Genomic DNA, 23,814 nt, shown 5'->3' on the forward strand with positions numbered 1-23,814 from the left:
ATGAACCCTCTCTGTCCACGACAACGTACTACCTTCTATTGCTTAAGAAGTATTCAAGCCACTAATATATCTCACTACTTATTCTGCGTCTTCGGTCATTTTTTTAACTGACTGCATTGTGACACTGTGCCAAATGCATCCTGTAAATCTAGAGGTATGGAATTCGCCTGTTGCCATTCATCCATGGTTCGCAAGATATTGTACGAGAAAAGGGCAAGCTGAGCTTTAGACGAGCGATGCTTTCTACATCTGTGCAGAATTGTGGATAGCAGCTTCAGTCTCTCAAGTAAATTTATTATATTCTATCTTAGAATATGCTCCAGAATTCTACAGCACAGTATATTTAGCATTTTGTTCTGTTATTTTTAGAGTCCGTCCTGCCATCTTTCTTATATTCCGGGGTTATCTGCGCTTTCTTCGAGTAGTTTGTGATTTTCCGCTAGGCGATTCGATACGCATGGGGCCAAAACCGAAGAGACCTCTCTGTAACACTGAATACTGCTACAGTGGGAAGTAAATAAATAGTATGTAGTTGAATCATTTACGGGATAGAATTAAAATTAGACTTAGCAAATAAGATGACGCAGTTTTATGACATTCGTTTCGTATTCCGGACGAGTAAGATTCAGATCTGCATGCAAAAATCTTGTTCTAGGTTTTCTGTAGTTTTCCTCCGTCACTTACGACGAATGCCAGTAACCTACAAGGTCGATAAACTGCCTCAACTTTGTCCACCTCTGTTAGTGTTATATCTCAAAGAGATCCGACGCTGATGAGATATGAAAAATAGCTCATTCTTCGTCTGCCACACGCCTGTAAGTGAGTTACACTACAATTAAAAGAAATACTGGCAATAGTTCGTCTACCTATACACGTAACGTTAACAACACACTGCGTTTTCAAGACAGTGTCTTTTGTAAACAGTGACACATGTTAAGTCCTAGATGGGAACGTGGCTGTCAATGAGCTTACCTGCCTCTAGAAACTGGACAGGTGAAATACACATACATGAGCGTCGGGGATATAAGAACCAAAGACGATTTAGTGAATTTCAGTAAATGTTTTCTCTCTAGACATCTATGGACTTGATTAATAACGTGTTTCGGCTCAGCTATCTTCACATATTGTAACAATAAAGTGAACTGAATTACAACAAGAGTTTTGAAACGTTAATAAAAGATCACATTTCTTTGGCATAAATGGTCAGGCTGTACACTCACCCAACAGAGCATAAAAAGTTCTGAGTAAAGTAGCTTCCGTGCAGAAAGTGTGGTGATAGCTCATAACAACGAACTAAGTCAAAGAGGTAGGGTAAACCGCCACTAGGTGGAGACAATAGGAGCAACAAATTTATGTAGAGGACGCAACTAATCGAAGCGAGTGGGTGGCATGGTAAAAGTACGGCTAGTAACAATAATAATAATAATAATTTTCTTTCAGTACTCACCCTACGCAGAAATGTCACCTGATCTCCAAACTTTAAACTTTTTAGAAAGCTGGTGGCTGTAATCTAACTTCTGATACGTCGCTCGTGAGGGTGTTACATGACAACACACAGCAGCGATTCTGACTGCGCAGTGAACCATATGCACAGTCTTTTTATATAATCCTGTGGCAAAACTACACCTGTTCATGAAATTATCACGTAGACGTCTTGGACGAATCAATGTGGTTGTGTCTGAAAAATAGAGCATATCCTGTCATCTGGACAAACTATTTTAACATAAATTTAACAGGATTTCTATTTTAACGTCAAGCTATCGTGCTATTTACATAAAATGGGAAGTCTCGTGGAACACAACCCCTACACACGACTGAACGCTCATACACAACTGCGTCACAACGAGTTACAGCAACGCTGAAGTCCACTGAACGCCTGCTATATAGACTGAGCAGTTCAGTTCATGTGCTTACTGCAATTGGCTCTCCGTTTTTTAAGTTCTCTAGATACACTTGAATATTGGATCGCTCTTCTTAAGAATAGCTATCTAGTCTCCATCGCTTTCCTTAGAGATGTTGGCCCTCAACCTTGAGTAAATTTGTCTTCTTGCTATTTTTCCTTTCGTGGCGACCGCTTGCATTAACGCACCTATCGGAAAACAGTCAGCTAGAATACCTGTCTTCCTACTGCGCTAATTGTATTGTTTTACATTGCGAGGTACCCTTAAGACATCTTGGCTGGGCTTAGTTTGTTTATAGCCGCCTCCAGTAGGAAGCCAAACCACCTGTAGCTCTGTACTACTATAGGTTAGTGTTTGCGACACGTTTAAATGTTATTCATAACCCATTTACTTCAAAATCATAAAGATATAAAAGAAAGTAATACGCACAATACACATACAATTTTATCATCATCAAAGATGTTCCTCGAGGGTTCGCACGATATTCATGAGAGGCGCACGTAAGTTTTACACAGATGGTAATGATGTATACATGCTGGTTAGCACTAGAGGCAGCCGTTTACATGTGTTGCCTTTCTTAGCGATAAAAACATTGTTATAGATGGTTCCAGTACGTAATAGCAAAAAAAGGCACAACATTGAGTATGTGAAGAATAAGCGACAAATAACGAGGTAAATATTTTAACAGGAGGAGACAACCTCATGAATCCATGGATCCTGAATGTAAGTAGGAGACTGTTCAAGATGGTGGAGGCTCTGCACTAGTGTGGGGCGTGTGCAGTTTGAGTGATATGGGACCCCTGATACACATAGATACGACTCTGACAGGTGACACTGATGCAAGCATCCTGTCTGATGACCATCCATTCATGTCCATTACACATTCCGACGGACTTGGGTAATTGCCCCACTATGCGACACCCCCACACGTCCATAATTGCTGCGGAGTGGCTCCAGGAACACTCTTCTGAGTTTAAACACTTCCACTGCCCACCGAACGACCCAGACATGAACGTTATTGAGAATATCTTGGATGCCTTGCGAAGTGCTGTTCAGAAGACATCTCCACCCCGTCGTGCTCTTATGGATTTATGGACAGCCCTGCAGAATTCGTGGTGTGAGTTCCCTACAGCACTATTTCAGACATTAGTCAAGTCCATGCCACATCGTGTGCTCGCGAGAGCCCTACACAATATTAGGAAGGGTATAAATTAGGAGGGTATAAATTAGGAGGGTATAAATTAGGAGGGTATAAATTAAAACCCTTATAGTTGGGAACTCCTCTTAGTCACAGCTCTGCCACTAAATACCTAGGAGCTATTTATGATTGTAGTCCAACATTCAAGGAGAAATTTGACAGTGTCAGAATGAAGGTCACATCACGAAATAAAATGTTAAGAAAACTTGAAAACAGAAGTTGCGGAGAAAGTCCGCATGTGCTTCGTGCGTCGTTTCTAGCCTTGTGCTACTCTGCGGGAGAATATGTTTCCCCCTGTGTGGTACCGATCCCGCCACTCTAAACACTTTGACATTACTCCTCACCAAACTTGTCGCCTGGTGACAGGATGCCTGACACCCGCTCCAGTCGAGAAGGTCCAGGTTCTGGCCGGAGTCATACCACCGGAAGTCAGACGGATAGTAACAGTGAAATCGGAAAGGAGCAAGGTCGATGGTACACACTCATTTCATGGGTATGAACCTGTTGCTCAAGGTCTTCAACATTGGCCGGAGGAGCTACCCCAGGAAACAGTTTGCCACGGCCAATGTGGAGATCACTCAGTCGTCTTCGCGTGGAAATTTACCGAAGTAAAAGTGCCACTTTAAAATGGGTCCCCCACGATAACCAAGGCGTGTCCTGCGTTTGTGATGCTGAGCAGACTGTAAACAAGTTCCTTCACTGCCCTGTTTACTCCATCTGCACAGACATTGTGACTCAAGAGGATCTGACATCAACAAGCCCCAATAACTCAACCTTAATAAAAATAGTTTCATAATAAGTCTTATCCAAATGCAGATCAAAATAATGTCAACCACTTTATACTTAAAGTTAATAGTAACTCATAAAACATTGCGTTAACATGAATAGTATATATTGCTAAGCTAAGATATAAGTAATCTACAATTTTTATATTGAGGAAGGCTGTGGAAGCTTAGAAAATAATGTGATCTAGTTTTGCATGCTGTGGTGTGTGCATTAAATGTTAGTAAGTATGTCTGGTGGAATTTCCACGTCAGTCGCTAGTGAAAGGAATTCCACCTGTGCACCCGTGAACGTACGTTCGTACTTGCTTGCTAAGTATCGTGGTCTGGCCCACCCTACCTACCCGTGTGATTCCTCCAGTCGATAAATGTCTTGACCACACTAAATGGCATACCAGTACACGTTAAGTACAATAACACCACTTTCACATTTCCGAACTGAAATACTGTGATCGCACTTACATCCTGTGCAGCAATACTTCTAAACGAACTGGCGCCAATTTTTCCTAAGGGAGGTTGCGAGCTCACGGCTTGAAATTCGTTCCTTTAAGTGCTCTACATTTAGCGTTTGCCGCCAGAATTATGTGACACGTTGATACCCAAGCTCAGGAGTTTCAAAGTTACCGTTTGCGTGTCTTGGAACGTACTTTAGTGTGTGATTCCTGCACCTGACATTAGGCTGCTAGTTTACCTTCCTATTCCTGAGGTAGAACATAGTTTTTTATCTTTAGTGGAATAAGCTGTATATGCCATTATGTGAAGTGACTATCCATCTACTGAATAACTTAGGACAGCGCGTCCCCTGCCTCACTGAAATCTGTTCATTGTATTGCGAGATTGACGTTGTCACTATGGATGAATTCACGAGGTGCTATTTAGGGAAGGTCATCATAGCAAAAATTGAAGAGAACTGGGGAAAAGACACAATCCTATGTCCGGCAATTTTTAAGTTTGTGGAATCTGCTACAGGCATGTTCTGTAAGTATTTCGAAAAATTTATTAATAAGTATATAGTATATCACAGAAGATGTTGCGACATGGTACAGCTTTAATGAGTTTCAGAGGAAGACGTTCTTTCCGAATGGTGCCATTAGCAGCCGAAAGATCAAGGAATATAGCCAGTTTTCAAGTCAAGGCAAGTGCCTGATTACTACAGTCTCGAACGTTCCGGAAGACAGCTTTCCCAGCTGAGATGAGACATTGAATTGCAGAAGCTTTTCTACTTGGAATCAGTTTATGTAGAAGTTTATAATTAATGCTTAATACAATTTTGAGATACTGAAGAAACTACGCTTTGTTTTAGGTTCTGATGTCTCTTTCATGAAGGTATTAGAGCAATCTTGTTCAGAGAAATACAGAGATATAACGCTCATTAACGACTGTGGTGTAGTGACAGTGTGCTGTTCTGACAACTCGTCCCATTACATTCACCACTTGTCCCAGTTATTTTCATGAATGATTTCATAACAAAACAATTAAGATATTTACATCATTAGGAGTTCTCAAACGCCGATAAAAGAGGACGTGACTGTAGTAACAGGTTGCTACTTTGCGAGTTTGTTTGAATTGTATAAAGAAGGTTGTGGCGACTGTTTGTACAGTACATTATTGTGTTGTTTTATCTGATTATGGAAATGAAAGGAATGAGAAGAAAGCAACTCATTGGTGTCGCAACTACCGTTCCTCTCAAACAGTCGGAGAGGGTAACTTGAGTAACATCGGCATGGGCTCCATCCGTGAGACAATGCAGAAAGTGAGTAATTACGGGTTGTTGTTTAACACGGGATACTGGTACAAACTCCAGTGATTAAGAACTGTGCTTCTCTGCTGACCAAATACTGAAGTGGAGTATTTTTGCCGTTAAAATGTTTCGAACGGAAGTAAGATTAGAATACAACGTCTCTGTCAATGATGAACGCATTATAGACAGGGAATAAGTTAGTACTGGAGAACAACAGGGCATAACTTATGCCATGGTCTTTTCAAAACAAAATCACCGAAATGATTTCTCTAAATCACTGCATTAGTTACCTCAGAGATGAGCCCATCATACTTGCGTTAGTCGGCGCTTTTGACGGCGGATGAAGATGCCTTTTATGGTTAAGAGTCGGTATGTTCGTATGTTAGCCCTTTTGTTTCTTTGCATAACATTTTTTAAGGTAACGGTTTTCGTTTCTGATCGCAGTTATCTGCATCTACGTCTAAAGCCACTTTACGGCGTGTGGCCGACAAATGCAATCAACGAAAGCTGAGAACATTCAGGAAACTACTTATAAACAAGTTAGTCTACTTGCTTACTGACAATACAGGGTTATTACAAATGATTGAAGCAATTTCACAGCTCTACAATAACTTTATTATTTGAGATATTTTCACAATGCTTTGCACACACATACAAAAACTCAAAAAGTTTTTTTAGGCATTCACAAATGTTCGATATGTGCACCTTTAGTGATTCGGCAGACATCAAGCCGATAATCAAGTTCCTCCCATACTCGGCGCAGCATGTCCCCATCAATGAGTTCGAAAGCATCGTTGATGCGAGCTCGCAGTTCTGGCACGTTTCTTGGTAGAGGAGGTTTAAACACTGAATCTTTCACATAACCCCACAGAAAGAAATCGCATGGGGTTAAGTCGGGAGAGCGCGGAGGTCATGACATGAATTGCTGATCATGATCTCCACCACGACCGATCCATCGGTTTTCCAATCTCCTGTTTAAGAAATGCCGAACATCATGATGTAAGTGCGGTGGAGCACCATCCTGTTGAAAGATGAAGTCGGCGCTGTCGGTCTCCAGTTGTGGATGAGCCAATTTTCCAGCATCTCCAGATACACGTGTCCTGTAACGTTTTTTTCGCAGAAGAAAAAGGGGCCGTAAACTTTAAACCGTGAGATTGCACAAAACACATTAACTTTTGGTGAATTGCGAATTTGCTGCACGAATGCGTGAGGATTCTCTACCGCCCAGATTCGAACATTGTGTCTGTTCACTTCACCATTAAGAAAAAATGTTGCTTCATCACTGAAAACAAGTTTCGCACTGAACGCATCCTCTTCCATGAGCTGTTGCAACCGCGCCGAAAATTCAAAGCGTTTGACTTTGTCATCGGGTGTCAGGGCTTGTAGCAATTGTAAACGGTAAGGCTTCTGCTTTAGCCTTTTCCGTAAGATTTTCCAAACTGTCGGCTGTGGTACGTTTAGCTCCCTGCTTGCTTTATTCGTCGACTTCCGCGGGCTACACGTGAAACTTGCCCGCACGCGTTCAACCGTTTCTTCGCTCACTGCAGGCCGACCCGTTGATTTCCCCTTACAGAGGCATCCAGAAGCTTTAAACTGCGCATACCATCGCCGAATGGAGTTAGCAGTTGGTGGATCTTTGTTGAACTTCGTCCTGAAGTGTCGTTGCACTGTTATGACTGACTGATGTGACTGCATTTCAAGCACGGCATACGCTTTCTCGGCTCCTGTCGCCATTTTGTCTCACTGCGCTCTCGAGCGCTCTGGCGGCAGAAACCTGAAGTGCGGATTCAGCCGAACAAGACTTTATGAGTTTTTCTACATATCTGTAGTGTGTCGTGACCATATGTCAATGAATGGAGCTACAGTGAATTTATGAAATCGCTTCAATCATTTGTAATAGCCCTGTATATGTAACACATTTTCCTGGCCTGTAAAGAAAGCCAGTTCCTGCCCTTTAGATAAGATCTGTAACAGTTACCTGTGCTACACTAGTTTCATCAAACGCATGTTGCCAGCCACAGTGATGCGCGGAGGCAAGACAGTAACTGCTTAACATTAACGTGGGAGCCTACGGCGGCCGAGCAGTTGGCGCGGAAGCACGGGGGCGTTATCGTGCTTTTGAGCGGGTTGCGTAAGAGAAACGCCGCACGCGTGCCGCCAGCTGTCGAGTGGATACCCGGCTCCATCCCAACATACCATCGTTTGTTTTTGTTGGGGGGCGCCACCGGTCGATACGGATGGCAGCGTTGTGGCTGTGTCCCGTCTCGTGTTCCAGTTACAGGTCGGCGTCTTCTCATGCGGAGAAATCCTCGTGTCTCTGACACGCCCTTCAATTAGCACTTAGTCCCATAATGGACGGAGTACCACCTTGCGTTACTAACCTGCCCACACATTTTGTGGAAGTCTCGTTTGAAGATTTTCGAGCTTTTAGAGACTCGTGCTTAGGTGTAAACTCCTTTCTTCTGCACGCGAGTCACAGATTTCGATGTGTCACGTTACTCTCAGAAACTTATCGGCAAACTACTAAATAATCAGGTAGCTGATATAATGGAAATGATGAGTGGCATGCTTTTAGTATACGACACGATACGTACAATATAGTCACCACCTGATTCAATGACATTTTTTTATACAACGCTACTTTTTGATTTTTACTTACGTTAAACAGATGGCAAGTATAATTTGTTTCTATTCAGATGCAAAAATATGCAGTGAAAAGCTTTTCAAACAGAAGAATCCAATATTAAATAATTTTGAAAAATATTTCATAATTTTGTAAAACACCTACAATGAGTATTATTATTATTATTATCTCTACAGCTTTTATGATCACTTATAATATTTTTAATGTCACTTATCAAAATTATATATTACACATAAATTTGTCTTTCTTTATGTATATCGATCTCAGACAACATCTTTGCAGAACTAACTATATCGCTAATATATTTTCCTATTGGCACATTTTCAGTAGTTGCGACAGGGGTTTTGTTGAAGCCGTTGAGAACTGTCTGTTGTGGTCCTATGCTGTGTTAAGACGGACAGTTTTATAGAAGTGTCTTTGTAATTAAATATTGTGTGTGTTAAGATGTGTTCTTCAAAACATAGCATTAAAAGAGGTAAGCAATCATAAGAAAAATTTACTAAACAAACCAATTCTAAAGTTAACGCATAACCAAAATCATGGTCCTGGATCTCTCCTCTGTAAACACGAAACATACTCAAACATACTGCGTCAATGAAAAATATTGAGAAAACTACGAAGAAAAGACAAAGATAAGTAATAAAAAATTATACGTGAATTACTATACCACTCAACGCTAATTCAGTACCTTTTCCAGTATTTCAAAGTACTGAGAATTATTCGCGCAGACATCACCAATAATTTTTTTTTGAACAATTTTAGATATTAGTTTTATCACAGTGTAAAAGAGTACGATGGACTGAGAAGCACACAAGAATAGCATCTTAGACCGGTTCAGCAAGGCATACGTCACGGAGGCTCGCGTAGTGTTTTGGTCTTCATCGGTTATCAGACTATAAAATGCTGGTCTCAGATTTAGGTAAACAGTGACCGCATTCGCAGTCCTGCCATCTACGTATCCTCCCAGCGAGCCGGGTGGGTTTTTATGAACAATTTGTCTCAATTTTACTCTATCTTGATATACATTTTGCCCTTATATTGTTTCCCACTTTCTCCTCTAGTCGTGAGATCTTCCTTTACCTGATCAGCCATCTCCTTCTAGGTCGTCTTGTCTTTTACCCTGCGCATTCTATTCACGTATTGTTTTGCAGGCGGCTGTCCTCCATCGTCTTCACATGTCCAAACCACTTGAACCGTGTAGTACTCAGTCTCTCAGTCCTTGACAGATCCACTTACATCTCTCCTCTGATCTCTTCATTCCTACTTTTATGTCTTCTGGTCTTCCGCAAGGATGAGCGCAGAAACTTCGTTTCGTATACTTTTAATTTGCTCAAATATGCCTTGTTAATTACACAGCACTCCAAGCTGTATGTCGCAATCGGCGGGAGGTACGTTTTAAACATGGTTTGTTTGGCTCTCGCAGTAACTCTCTTGTCCCACACAAGGTTCCGCTCTTGATGGAAAATGTAACAGATCCCTTCCATACTCTGTTCTGTAGTTCTAGTTTGACAGTACCATTCCTTGCTGTTGTACTTACCAGGCAACTGAGAGCTTCCATACATTCAATTCCTCACCATCTAGCATCAGGTTGCCTTGGAAAGATATCCTGCTCATAACCATTGCAACAGTGATGCTCTTGCTTGGGATCAACTGGAACTCTTTAAAGTTGGAGTCCCATTCGTCCAATCTTTACTGTACATCTAGTTCCGTTACTCCCCAAATAGCTACATCATCAGCAAAAACTAAAACATCGAGGTCACCATTCACTATTTCCGTGGCTGCCTTCACGATCACATTTATAAATACACGGAAAACTATTGGGGAAAATGCTCTTGCACTACTCCGTTGTACTACTCTGTTGCACTCCTCTCTCTTTCCTGAACAAATGAGATCTGTAATTACCCATTTGTACACAACTTTTGCAGCCTTCAAATAGCATTTGCGCCTCACTTATTACGGAGTTTGGAACCATTAGTTTTTCTAAACACTCCCAGATCTTACACCTTGCCACACTGTCATACACTTTTTCCAAATCCAGGAACATGATGAGGTTTTTAACCTTCTCCCAATACCTTTCCATTAACCGTCTTAGGGTAAATATGAGGTCTGTTGTTCCTACGCTGCTTCTGAATACATATTTTTCCTCTTCAAACTGGTTTTCTAATGACTATCTTAATCCATTCTCAATAATCTTTTCCAATATCTAAAGACAGGTTTGATAACAGGGTGATTCCTCTATAATTAGAACACTTTATCCTACTTGCTTTGTTGAACACTGGTTTATAATCTCCATCTTCCAATCAGCAAGAAGTTTGTTTTCATTCGAAATGACTCAGTGTTCGATCTAGCCACTGTATTCCGTGGATGCCTGCTGACTTGATCGTGTCTGCTGTCAGTTCATATGCCCAGGTTGATTTGCTTCCTTTTGGCTGCTTCATGGATTCTTAGTCTCTGCCGAGGTAACAGGTGGTTGTTGCACTACAGGTTTTGGTAAATCCTTTATTTCCTATTCCACCTTTGTTATCTCCTTGCTATTCACCAGTGTGTTGAAGTATTTTTTCATATATTCTCTGATCCCAGACTATACTCTCATTTTCCCTTTCTATTGCTTTTATGCTTTCGCTATCTGACCTTTCGCTTTCTATCAATCCTTATAGTATTCACTTGCTTCCATTCCTGTCCTCCTTTAGTTTTTGGGTGAATATTTCCCAACTTCTGTCATTACTTCACAACCTTTTCAACCCTATGTTGCTTGTGCCAATGTGGCTAGTTTATGGGCATCTGCTGGTTTGATCCCGTTGGTTTGTTTGTTTATGTTTCTCTACTCTTTTTCTAATATTCCGTCCTTTAATAGCTTCCTTTACCCTATCATGTCACCAGGCGGTTTCCTTCTGTTTTACGCTACCAGTTGTTTTACCACAAACTTGTACAGCACAGTTTACTAACGTTGTCTTAAATTCTTCCCACTCCTTATTTGTACTATCTGTTTCATTTGTTGGCGTTTATCAGACTGATTGTTGTTCTTCTTTGCTGCTAACAGAAGATTTTTTGTTGAAAAGTACTTCCTTAGCATTTGAAGATCCCTCTACTCCACAGGGCAGCGGTGTCTTCTTCCATTTAACCCCAGGGAGGGTTGATTGCGAATTCAGCCGTCTGTGCCATTCCGAAGGTCTCCTCCTCTGCACCTTTGTGCTCTTCGTGGTGCAATGGTCTTCATTTTACTCCAATCTCTCCCTTCCCCTTCCATTCACTCTCACCCTATTTTATCGTTGCAGTGATCAACTGCATCGCTACAACAGGTCAACAGAGGGGTTCCGCCAGAAACTTCCGGGTATATCATCAAAGCCCGGTAGATTTGTCTTGATGTCACTGTTGAAAGGACATTGACATTTGTATTATTTAATAATCCATTTCTGGCCATTAAAACTGCAACACCATCAAGGCGACATGAAACAAACGTCGAATTTGTGTGAAGTGTACTACATACTTGGATGCGCAACTGATTATCCTTTCAGAACCACCACCAAAACTAGGTGAGAGTAACCCATCTACATTCTGTGCATAAAGCACGAGTATACAGTGGGTTTCTCAGTTAAAAATCGTATTAAAATGTCCGTTTGTAAGATATTGTAATGCCTCGTGTAAGAGGAAGAAACGCCAGCCAACACGTATCGGAATCTAGCAGAATCGTGGATTATGGAGAGTGAGGTTTATCGTTCTGACATATTGCTGCTCGCGTTGGTTGAGACCCCAAAACAGTCAAAAATATATGCGCCATGTAAGATGTCAGCGAACTCGCAAGACTAGCGCCCGATAACACAGAAATATTGTTCGCTCGGCGGTGTAGGATCGTATAACCATGTTATGTGGGAAACTGGGCTAGTTTGCCGCAAGACAAGTGTCCACACAGTCAATACTATTATTTCTTATTTGTTTGTGTTTATTCAACCCGTTTCCTGGTTATTTGAAATAGTTTGAAATTTTCACTTTGAAAAAATTACGTTGTACAAATTGCTTCATTTCTCAGATCAATTTACAGCTAAAAGTACATTTCCGCAAGGAGAATGTGACGATATCTGGAGCACCACGGACTGTGAGCGTAGAGACCATTGTTGCGCCTTCCCTTGATGGGGGAGCAGAGAGACGCGCCTACTGTTGTACGCCTGATCTACCTTGATGGAGGTGTTCGACTGTTTCTCGGGCCAGCGTCGTCTCCAGACCTCGGACTCATTGAAATCATCTAGTCGCTGATTTACGAGAGTATTACGCACTAAACACCAATCAATGCGATTGATTGACTCTGATATTAATTTAAAGTAGCATGGAATGATTTTCGGCTCGATGCCCCTTGTGAATAGAGCCATTGTTGCTGCTAGAGATGGCACATCTGTGTACTAATTGTCATACCCTATACATCCAATATCACCTAAAAATTTAATCATACATGCTTCCTTCTATAGTGTATTCACACAATAGGTAAAACTTAATTATTAGCGATCCTTGCTTGTTTACCATTTGGATGGTGAACTGCGCGTTTTCTTGTTTCCAATACGACAGCCTTTTCTTAAAAGGTGTGAAGACTTGGACAATAACGAGTAATGGGTCCATAATTTCTATAAAGGCTAGCGCCAAACACATATGTCCAGATTATGTTGCAGTACACTCAACAACACGCCGGAACAATAGTGCGCAACAAGAACATTATCGGAAGCGTTTTTCTGTCGTATACTCTAATCCAGCGTGAGCTGCTTGTGAACCAATGGATGAAGAAGTCATGGAAATAATGCGAATGGTCTTCAAAGACAATTGATTGCTTCTCAGTCATTAAACCTGTTTTCTTTTAAGCAAGAGACCTGTCTGTACAGATTCCTAATTTTGGTGAAGCATGTTTTTATTTAATATATTTTTGCACTTAAATAATAATTTCCATATTTATGAAGTGCGGCAACGGCCTTGCCGCAGTGGATACACCGTATCCCGTGAGATCACCGAAGTTAAGCGCTGTCGAGCGTGGTCGTCACTTGGATGGGTGACCATCCAGGCCGCCATGGCTGTTGCCATTTTTCGGTGTGCACTCAGCCTCGTGATGCCAATTGAGGAGCTACTCGACCCAATAGTAGCGGCTTCGGTCAAGAACACCATCATAACGACCGGCAGAGCTGTGTGCTGACCTCACGCCCCCTCCTATCCGCATCCTCCACTGAGGATGACACGGCGGTCAGATGGTCCCGGTAGGCCACTCGTGGCCTGAAGACTGAGTGCTTTTTTATATTTATGAAGTGCTAGGAAATTTGAAATAATAAGCACATGTTCTACAGGACACATTTTAATTTTTGGGTTAGGTAACAGAAGTGACAGAATTCTAAACCGAGTAATGTGGAATAGGAAACCAAAGATCAAACCAACCTGCTTAGGACGTTACATGGTTGGGGATAGCTGCCAGGGCGTGCAAACGACTTTATCAATAACTGTTAATGTAAGTTCTTTCGCTTTTCTTAACACAGTTTTCGTGCTAGCCATTTTTCTAGATACTTGAGTATCGGGCTGGTAATAAATCAATATTATTCAAATTCGCCGGTAACATTTCTAGAATAAACTGGACCGTATCGTCCTTCGCCTCAGTAATATTTTGATGTCAAAATGGCCGAAATGTAGGAAAAAGAGCTTAGTTCACTGGTTATATTTTGTGACGTGTTTCTTATTTGTTCGGTCCGAAGGTGGATACCGAGCAGTCGGTGTGTTGTGTGACCAAGTCGAAACGATGAGATCCACACGTTGTGTTTAGTAAATGTTCTTTTGCTTAACTTCAACACAACCAAGTTTAGAATACAATCCGCTGAGTGTACTTGAGGTAGGCAGGTTCATAATAACAACAGAGGCTAACTAATAACACTTACAGTACACATGCAGGATACAGAATACAGAACGAATGCTGAATGCAGAATGAGGGTCTGCTCGGCGCGGCATCCTATTATGCTGGTACCGTGGCTGCGCTGGTCTCAGAGAGTCTCTTTCGGAGACAGCCACGAATTGGCGGTTCAGTCACATGGATTACTGCTAAATTCTTAATACACAACTATACGAACATGAACTGGAGAAATTTTTGTCTCCTTAATTTGACTGGCAAGGGAGAGAGACAGTTTTTAATGTTACGTTGTATTATGCCGTGAGAACTTACGAGATCGTTGGTGATAATCCATCCGGCGAATTGGCAGGCTGACCTCGTTGGTCGTCTTTACCCCTTCCTGAAAAGTAAGCTATGTGCCGGTAACGAGTTACATTTCTTCTACCTTACGTTTTACGCTCATCCATAACAACATTAATTTAAACGCTACACAGACCAAGCATTGACACTGTTGGTACATCATATAAAGGTTGGAGGAAAGAAATGGTGAATCACGTGTACTTAGACTTTAAGACGAACGAAACGTAGGATTAAATAAGGACAGCAGTTGCCAAGGCGAATAATCGACCTCGATTTATTGGGAGAATTTAAGGTAACAGCTACAATGCATTCTATAGTACTGCTTGAGTGTTTGGGATCCGCACCAGGTCAGATTAAAGGAAAACATAAAAGCAGTTCAGAGGTGGGCTGCTAGATTTGTTACCGGCAGGTTCGATCAAAACTCAAGTATTACGGAGATAGTTCTTGAAATCAAGTGGTAATCCGTGGAGAGAAGACGTTCTTTTCGCGAAACACTATTGCGAAAATTTAGGGAACCGGCATTTTAATTTGACTGCAGAACGGCTTTACTGCCGCCAGTATACATCCCGCATAAGGATCACCAAGATAAGAGAACTTTGGGCTCGTACGAAGCTCTATTTGCGAGTGGAACAGGAAAGGAAATGACTAGTAATGGTACAGGGTACTCTCTGCTGTGCACCATACAGTGGCTTGCGGAGTATATATGTAGATGCAGATTAATGAACTGCTGCGAAAATTCCGTAATAAGTACGCGTATCAGACATTTTTCTTGTCCTGATGAGTGTACGAGAAAGATTCTGTATGTCACATCCTCTTGCAAAGATTTCCCGTTGTCGTTAACAAAAATATTTTTATTGACTAGAACGTTTTATTGTACAATTCAGTTATATAGAATACTGTTCGAAACAGCTATCATAAGTTTTATCAACGGAGTAATATTGCGGATAAGATTGGACAACAAACTAATGGACAGAATGGAATCGACGATTAGATATAACATGCTTTTGCAACGTTTCTCTGAGGAGAACTGTGAATGCTAATCAATGGGGCTCGACAGGCGTCCGAACACTAAGTATATTCAAAATCAATATCAAATTTTGGTTTAGCACCCTCAAAAAGGATGTATGTATCTCAGCATACATTGAAGTAAGTAAACATACTTTGGTTTACTACTGATTTCTGTAACGAAGGTAATACCGAATAGAATATACACTAACATAACTTTAGCTGGATGGAAGCTTGTAAAGAAGGTATATAATCGAAGACTACATCCAGAGGTGCAGAGCAGCAACGATAAAAAAGCACTGGCTGTATGCTAACAGATGTCTGTCAGTTCAAAAATTTAGTTTTGCAGGTAGTGTGCATATGTGGCAATCTCTGAGCAGGATTGCTAGTGCACAGGTCAAAACAACAACGGAAATCGTCAGACGTATCCCGAAACAACCGAGGTGTTATTTTGTGTCTCAGACAACTTTGAAAGTAAGTATTTAGTACTGCTACAGAAACTGAAAAGTAATCACGCTTTTCACCTTGCAAAATCAACTTGATACATACGCCCTTCCTCAAGTATTGGAGAGCATGAATTCGTCGTTTAGTTGTAGTGCAAAGATGATTAAACTTCTCAGAAACGTTGTTTACCAGGAAATGTGATGCGAAGAACCAGTGATGAAGTAGAAGCAGTCATGGAGTAAGGTTTTTTAGGCCACTGCGGTAAGTGCAGTTTAACGACTGAACTGGCTTTCAAAAAGTGGAAGTTATTCAAATACGAGTGAAAAGCGGAGTTGTTCACAAGTAAACGCAACCACAGAAAGTTCATTCTTTTTGCTCATTGTCTACTGAAACAGGCAACTCAGTTTCAGGAAGCCTTAAAAATTCAAATAGGAGAACATCAATCCAAACTAACAGCAATCATTTTTAGAAAAATGGTCTCGATGCTCGTGGTGCATGTCCTGTTCAAATCACGAAACTATACATCGTTCGACGGAGGATCCGTAGAGTGAATAAACTCATGTTTCGCTTTCCGAATTGTCCTAGTTCAGTGTTGAGCCTCACAATCGACACCTTTACATTTGGAGAGAAGGTTGAACACGAAAAATCTATACGTAAGTGCTGCAGTGTCGCAGTGAAGGAGTGTTGTATTCAGCTCGGCAGCGAACTTTCGGTCCTTCACGTCTACCGAAAGGAATTTATGGTGGCTGCATAAAGTCAGGTTTCTCTGACCTTTTGTTCAGCCCATTGTTCCGCTGTTGTCATTGGCACTTTCGATTTATGGTCAATACCCTTATCCATACAGCTCGTGGACGATGTGCTTCAAAAAATCACTCTAATAACGTACTCAGCACGCTCTTGGAAATTTAGCCTTCTTGCACATATTCATGATTGGGAATACAAGCGCCTTTAGGAAAACGGCAAGTAATACGGTTTAACAGAGCTAGAAGAATAAGAAACAGTAGTTTAGAGTGTAGAAGTCTCGTTGACGAGAAGATCGTTTGATACGTATCATGGTCACAGATGGAGAATGATGCTCGAAGAATGATGGCGTGTAGTAATTCACGGAACCGTCTGTGCATCCAGAACTGGAGACAGTTCGTGTTAAGCGGGATCAAAATATCCTCCAGGATATCGCCAGTGACCTCAATGATGCTCGTAAGGAACGTACGTAACAGTGTTAGATTTTCGCCGCACTCCATTTGATGGAACGGTAAATATGATTGCTCCTCTTTTGCTAAACTACACTGCTAGTGCAACGATTGTTCTTGCACACACTGACAAGAGTGAACTGTATGATTGTCGTTGTGAATTCAGTCTGAACACCAGGTTTGATGCAGCTCTACGTTGGTTTATTCTATGTAAAGCTCTTCATTTCTACATAACTACTACAACATACAAAGATTTGAACCTTATTACTATAGGCTAGGCGTGGAATTTCTATGCAATTTTTACCCCATATACTTCCCTCCACTACAGAATCGACAATTCCTCTAAGTTTCAGGAATCGTCCGATCAACCGTCCCTTTCTCTTAGTCATGTAGTGCCACAAATTTTTTTGTCCAAAATTCGAAACTTCAATAGTTATCCTACCGACCCATCATATCTTCAGCATTACGCTGGAGCATCACATTTAGAAATCTATTTTCTTACTGTCTCAACTGTTTCATCAAATCATTGTCCTCATTTGATATGAATGTACTGTGATCTCCCTTGGCGCCTTCTGTATTCTTTTTGACGAGACTTCAAGCTCCTGTATTCTCTTTGACCAGACCTCAACATGACGAAGTTACAGACATTTCAGCAGATCAAATCTAACGATTACAGACCCTCCGATGTCATTTCAACACAGTTTTCCGCGGAGAAAATTTTCTGGAGAAATGCCCTTTACACAGACAAGTGTAACAGTTAGGACACGAAATTTAATTACGCAGACGTTCCTCTCAAATTGCGTAGCATAGCGCTCTGACATACTCAGAGGTTGTGGACGCACCGCAATATAAAAATTGGTGTTAGTAAAGTGCAATAAAGCGGTTAGTGTTCTCAGTTAGGGCAGGGCCACAGCGACGCACCTGAGGCGACCTGGTTGGGTAGTCCAGGCAGCCGCGCTGACGGCATGGTCTACGCCTCCATGCTGACAACCTGCAACACACAAGTAGCATTGAAATTGCACACATGAACCTAGGAACTTTGGCTTTAATCGTCTCGTCATTGACTAAAATCGGATGTTTCTTCTTGTGTTTCAAGATAACTCCAGTGAGTAACTTGTACATTATAGAGACGAGGCTAATACGTTTATAGTTTTCTGATCTTACCTGTCTCCTTTCTTCTGATATAGTAAAATTAAACCACTGTCTCAGAATTTGGTAAAACGTCCCCACAAAGCTATTCCTCAAGATGGTTGCTTTATGGGTACTAGCAACTGCACGGTGTAAATGTCTGGATCGGCCATTGAAATAACTGAGTATTACCACAGTTGGTTCCGTTGATCCTAACTAGAAAATATTTACATTATCTCGTCTTAGATTTTAGTAGTCTTTCTGCAGTCAAGGTGCGATAATACTGATATAAAATGATAAATGCAGAAAATAACAGTCATGCGAATTCAGTAAACGATATCTCAGAAGATAGCACTGCACTATATCATCTCTGAAAGCTGTGTACCGGTACCTATTTTATTTTAGCTCTTTCTGTTAGCAAAAGTTTGTCAGACCATACTATCCTCCACAATAACACAGCAACTGAATGCAGAACGAAAACTCTTATTTTAACATACTTTTGTAGTTATTTAATGAATATTTTAATATTTTGCCAAGAGCTTTATTTATATATGATTAGAACTGATTAAAAACCGAGGTGATTTAATAGCTGTCAGTTGCACGGGTTAGCTGGACACACTATTCGGACGTGTACCAAAGACTCTTCAAACAAGCAAACTTGATTGTTTATGCAATATTTAACGACATTTTGATGTCATTTAACATAACTGTATTTGCGCAATAATAGTAGCTTATTTATTTATGAACAAACTTTTATTTACATTTAGTGTAAAAGTGTCAGGGAGGTTACAACATTTATTTAATTATTATTATTATTATTATTATTATTATTATTATTATTAAATACTAGTTTAGGATGGAATGTGGTCAAACTAAGTCAAAGTCATGTGTGTAGATGTATTTTTTGTGATGACTACCTTCAGGCAGTGGGCAAGTAGGAACACTGCTGTAGCCAGGTGGAAAATTTTTGAGCGGTGTGCTCAAGGGATCGATTCTGGAGACTTTCACGTTAGTACTGGGAGAAGGCAGACATGCCGGACGCGACGGAACGTGTAAGATTCGTTGGTGCGGGTGACTGATTGCGAGCGGTGAATGGCCGCTACAATACTTTAACTTTTGAAAGGACTCCAACTTTCATAAGGTCTAAATGTGCTCCAGTTAAGAACTTTATTTCTACCGCTTGCATTATGGAATTAAGAATAGACAGAATACGAATTTCTAAACATTATCTCTCGTGTGTAACTGTATAAATCCTCGTGCTGAGCTCTGAATTATTTTGAGCTGACGAATATTTCGTGTATTGTGGTCACGAAATGGACTTAGTTTTTTGTACATCTCGAATGGCTATTTAGTTAGGGGATTTTGCTACTATTCTCGTAACGCTTTCAAAGCAGCTTTATTGTATTCTATAAGATGCTATTTCTGTCTGTGTTATGACCGGTTATCGTTTGACCACATTCCGTTCATTCGAGATTCACGTTCTTGAATAAACATTATTCAACAGAATTCTCTCATGTCGTCTACATCAATTACATACACTAGAACAGGGCCATTTTTATTAATTATTCATTTCTCTTTTATATTTCTATTTATTTTATTGATCCGCAATTCTACCCAATGCATAGACTATTTGGCTATAGTCTCACAGCTACCGACGTGACAGACGTGTGCTGCTCGACCCTGGGACATTATCGAATTATTGTTTTTAAACAGAGCTGTGCATAGCCCAACCATGTAAGGTGCGAGCAACATCAGGTAAAGTTGCAGTTGGTTCGCTCGCATGGAATGCTGGTTATAGAAGTTACTACTCAGTGGAATATGCACAAAGTAACGTCGTAATTGGAGTTTTCACTTACAGGAGATAAATCTAATGCCGTCAGAGCTGCAACTGCAATTCTAAGACTTTACAACATTGTGTGATCCGGGTTCCAAATCTATTGCATGACAGGCAGTTTGCATGGGGACTCCGAGCATAAGATACTGCAGCAGCTGCATGTGTGAGAATCGGTAACACTATTTAGGTGTGGGGAAGTTAGGCACGGACCTTCAAGAATCAAGAAGGATATATCAAAAGGCGTGAGTATTTCCTAACAGAAGTAGGCCAGTTTGTCTTAAAACAGAATATGGTAGTGTTGGTAGGGACGATATTAGTGGGGCAGATAATCTGAAATCAGAGAAGAAAGATAATGCGGCTGATTCAGTGGCATCGTTAAGGGAAGTCCTGACAAACTTGAAATTTAGAAAGGGGCTCACTGAAAACGCAGCTAGGCACTAAAGTTGAGAAAGTAGAGGTAACTGCAGAAAGTGTAAAACAGGCAAGTATAGAACGTGTCAAAGACGGGGTCGGAAAAATAAAATCGAATATTGAAGGTGTGTTGTTCAAAATTAGAGGCCATAAGGACTGATGTGGTATATTTTATGGGGAGGTTGGCCTGATTAATACGGTATTCGATTTAGTGCAAAAATATTTTGGGGGCAGGTCGTAAAAGATACAGGACGAGCTGGCCAGCGATGTCATTAATTGCCTGCAGAGGCAAAATGCACATGAGGAAGTGGCCAATAAAGCTATCTACAAATTGTCTGGTAGAGTGTTGGAACTTGAGAAGAGGTAATTTAAAAAAAAGGCAAAGTTTTGAATCAGGAAAGAATAAAGAAACTTTCCAGTGGGAACAACAGATTAAAGATGTATGGGGTAGATTTAAATTTTCTAGCAACAAATCAGGGTACTATTGTATTAGGTATTCCCTAGGTTAGTTTAGGAATGACAAAGTGTTCTGCAAATGATGGAAAATAATACCCAGTTGATTTCATTGCTGCATGTACAGATGTTTCCTGAGAGGAATGTCGGAAGCGGCTACAATTAAGTTTATGAAGCTGCATACTGAGGACAACGCACAGTGATGGACAAATGTAATGAAGTTTTGAGAGTTGTTCCCTGAATAAATTATGGAGTGAAGCGAAACAAATACGACTTCAGAATGAGTTCCTAAACGGACCAAGTTTGAAAGATGGAAGTGGATTGATGTGCAATGTTTGGGTCCATGAACTGACTAAGTTGATGCACATAAGTCGTATGCTGGGAATGTTAATGGAAATCAATACTCTCAATAGACGTTTATCGGATTACTTTCTGTAGCGTCTTGTCCACAGTACGAAAAATTCCATTGATGATTTCTTTGGTTTTATTGAAAAATTAGAACAGGCGTTGAAATTCAAGCAATATAATGGAAACAGTGGACAGGGAAATGGGTATTAGAGCGTGAACCACAATAATCATCAAAATAACCATCGTGATCGTAACCAAAATAATTGTCATCGTAATGCTAATAACGATTTTCAGAGGCAAAACTGAAAAGGGAATTTTCGCAATGGAGGTCAAAACTGCTAGCGAAAGTCTGAGGGGCAAACACCTCACGAAATGCAACACCAGGATAAGAGGTCGGAAAACTACTGATTGCCGCATCTCGTGCCACAGGGAGCAAAATAAACCAGCACTGCAAAAGGACACATGGTTTCAAAAATTCAGTGGTTGTCGAAAATTCGGAAAAGTAGACATGTTGGAAATGGATGTAATAAAATTTAACAGTAAAACGGGGAATAATTATAAGCAGCACAACCATCAAGAAGATGTAAGAAACATTATAAAATGTTAGAGAAATTTGAAAACAACCATAGGGGGCTGAAAATTTTATCTTCTGAAAGGAAAAAGTGAATGATGGAATGAATGTATATTTGATGGAAAATTTTGTGATCAGAAGAGTGTCTGAGGTGGATCTGAATTTGGGTGAAGTGGAATGTATGATGAATTCTGATGAAGTTCTGGTCAGTAGCAACAATTACAGTAATGTGGAAGAAAAGAGTGTAGATAAATTTTTGTGGGCAGAAGGAGATGAATCTACCTGTGAAAATGGCGTAACTGTAGTTCCGTCAGCTAGAGATGAATTTTGTGATGTATCGACGGAAATATTTGATATTTGTGAATGCGGTTTAGCAGTAGTCTCGTCAGCTGGCGATGAATTTCGTTATGCATCGGCGGAAGTGGATGAGATATTGTTAAAGGAAGGTAAAGGTGATGTTTTAAGTGCTGAAGTTGCGAAGGTTGAAGTGACTGATTTAGATATCTTGGATGAAGGAATTTTTGCATTTATTTCTATTGATTGAAGTGAACCGATGTCTCTCGATGATATCGTGAATTCTGAGTGGCTGTTGATGGCTTAATGTGAAAATAACGGGTTAGGTGGTATGTTAAGGCATACGAGACATCTGAGAAGAGAGAAAACATTACAGAGGAAGAAGTAGATCCGAATTTGGTAGAATTTGAGTGTACTGTGAATTCTGATGTAGTGGATGCATGAGCGGAAATTTGTGTGATGTATCGGCGAAGGTTGAGGGTGTTATTGATGTTGATTGTTATAACCCACCGAAGTATGTGAAATAAGGTTTAAGTAATGAAGCTTATGGGACATCGTCGGATGTTAGTGGAGTTAATTGTGATAAAGTTTGTAGTGTTTGACGGAAATAATTTAAAAGGATACACAAATATCAGAAAGAGATTAATATACATTATATATAACCATAGATCGAAGTTTTTCCTCCTGTCTTATGATGTATTACATGGATTGAGGCTATAATACTGACGATTAATTGAAATATAAACATTAATAAACATTCCTTTTGTAAAACAATAAAATCTAAAGTCGTTAAAGTATACAAAGGGCCATAATCTTTCTGTGGCTGCATAACCCACATGGGAGTAAAACTTCATAACATGACCTTCAACTGACAGAGCTTAAATAATCGAAATTATCGAGGAGCCACAACGTCTCATTTCCGTTTGACTGTTCAAAGTATGCTTGGGCACACGTTTTACGGATTTCATGCTTCAAATTGCTCCGATACATTTAACATGATCCTCTTGCTCTCCTTAAACAGAATTTCCAGATTATTTTCTGAACTTGTTACAGTATATCCAGTTTTTTGCAAATGCGCTGTTACGGCTGACTCAGACTTGGTCAGTGGTTGCCTCACCTAGAGAGTAGTTTATGAGAATATGCTTAGCACAGCAAGAAGGTTCAATTTCGAGTTTTTAAATCTTGGTAAATCGTTGGTTAGAATAACATGAATATCCATTCCTACAGAGCAGTTTCTGATAGTATATGTTATGACATAACCTAGAAGGTACATGCTGTTTCACACACCAAAACAAAGACACACACTATTGTTCTGACACGAAATTAGTTAATTCTTTTTACTACGTCATGTATTTTATTTATTATATTGTGTAAGTAAGTCAACTTCGATGCTACTTAATGAGGGTAATAGCAAGCAAATTAGCCGCATTAAAGGAAGGTGTGTAACGTTACACATACTTAGGCGTGCAATTCGGCCGCCTGGAACTGGTATTAGGTGAGTGAATTTGTTGTGCGGCCGAACGCTGGCTGGCGACCCCAGGGCGTGGCATGGCGTGGCTGATCCAGGAAAAAGCGACTGTTGCTTGTCAGCACATGTACGAAGACGGGCAGTGCTTGGCCAGAAACCGGTGAAATCCAGAACGTTGAATTTGCACGGTGGTTGCT

The 23,814-nt window shown here is 40.6% G+C and overlaps 1 protein-coding gene across 6 annotated transcripts in view; it reads right to left on the reverse strand.

Annotated features, from left to right (window-relative positions):
- Positions 1–23,814, reverse strand: part of LOC126183466 (serine/threonine-protein kinase NIM1) — a 486,904-nt gene that overhangs the window by 216,604 nt on the left and 246,486 nt on the right. For 3 of the 6 annotated variants that reach the window (XM_049925470.1, XM_049925475.1, XM_049925474.1), the window contains 2 exons: positions 18,032–18,101; positions 14,445–14,511 (listed from right to left, as the gene is read on the reverse strand). In XM_049925470.1, the coding sequence (XP_049781427.1) occupies positions 14,445–14,511; positions 18,032–18,101 (137 nt within the window). The remainder of the gene's footprint in view (positions 1–14,444; positions 14,512–18,031; positions 18,102–23,814) is intronic. The other 3 variants (XM_049925473.1, XM_049925472.1, XM_049925471.1) reach the window with 1 other exon arrangement.

Source organism: Schistocerca cancellata, chromosome 4 (assembly GCF_023864275.1).
Source record: "Schistocerca cancellata isolate TAMUIC-IGC-003103 chromosome 4, iqSchCanc2.1, whole genome shotgun sequence".
Lineage (NCBI taxonomy): Eukaryota > Metazoa > Arthropoda > Insecta > Orthoptera > Acrididae > Schistocerca > Schistocerca cancellata.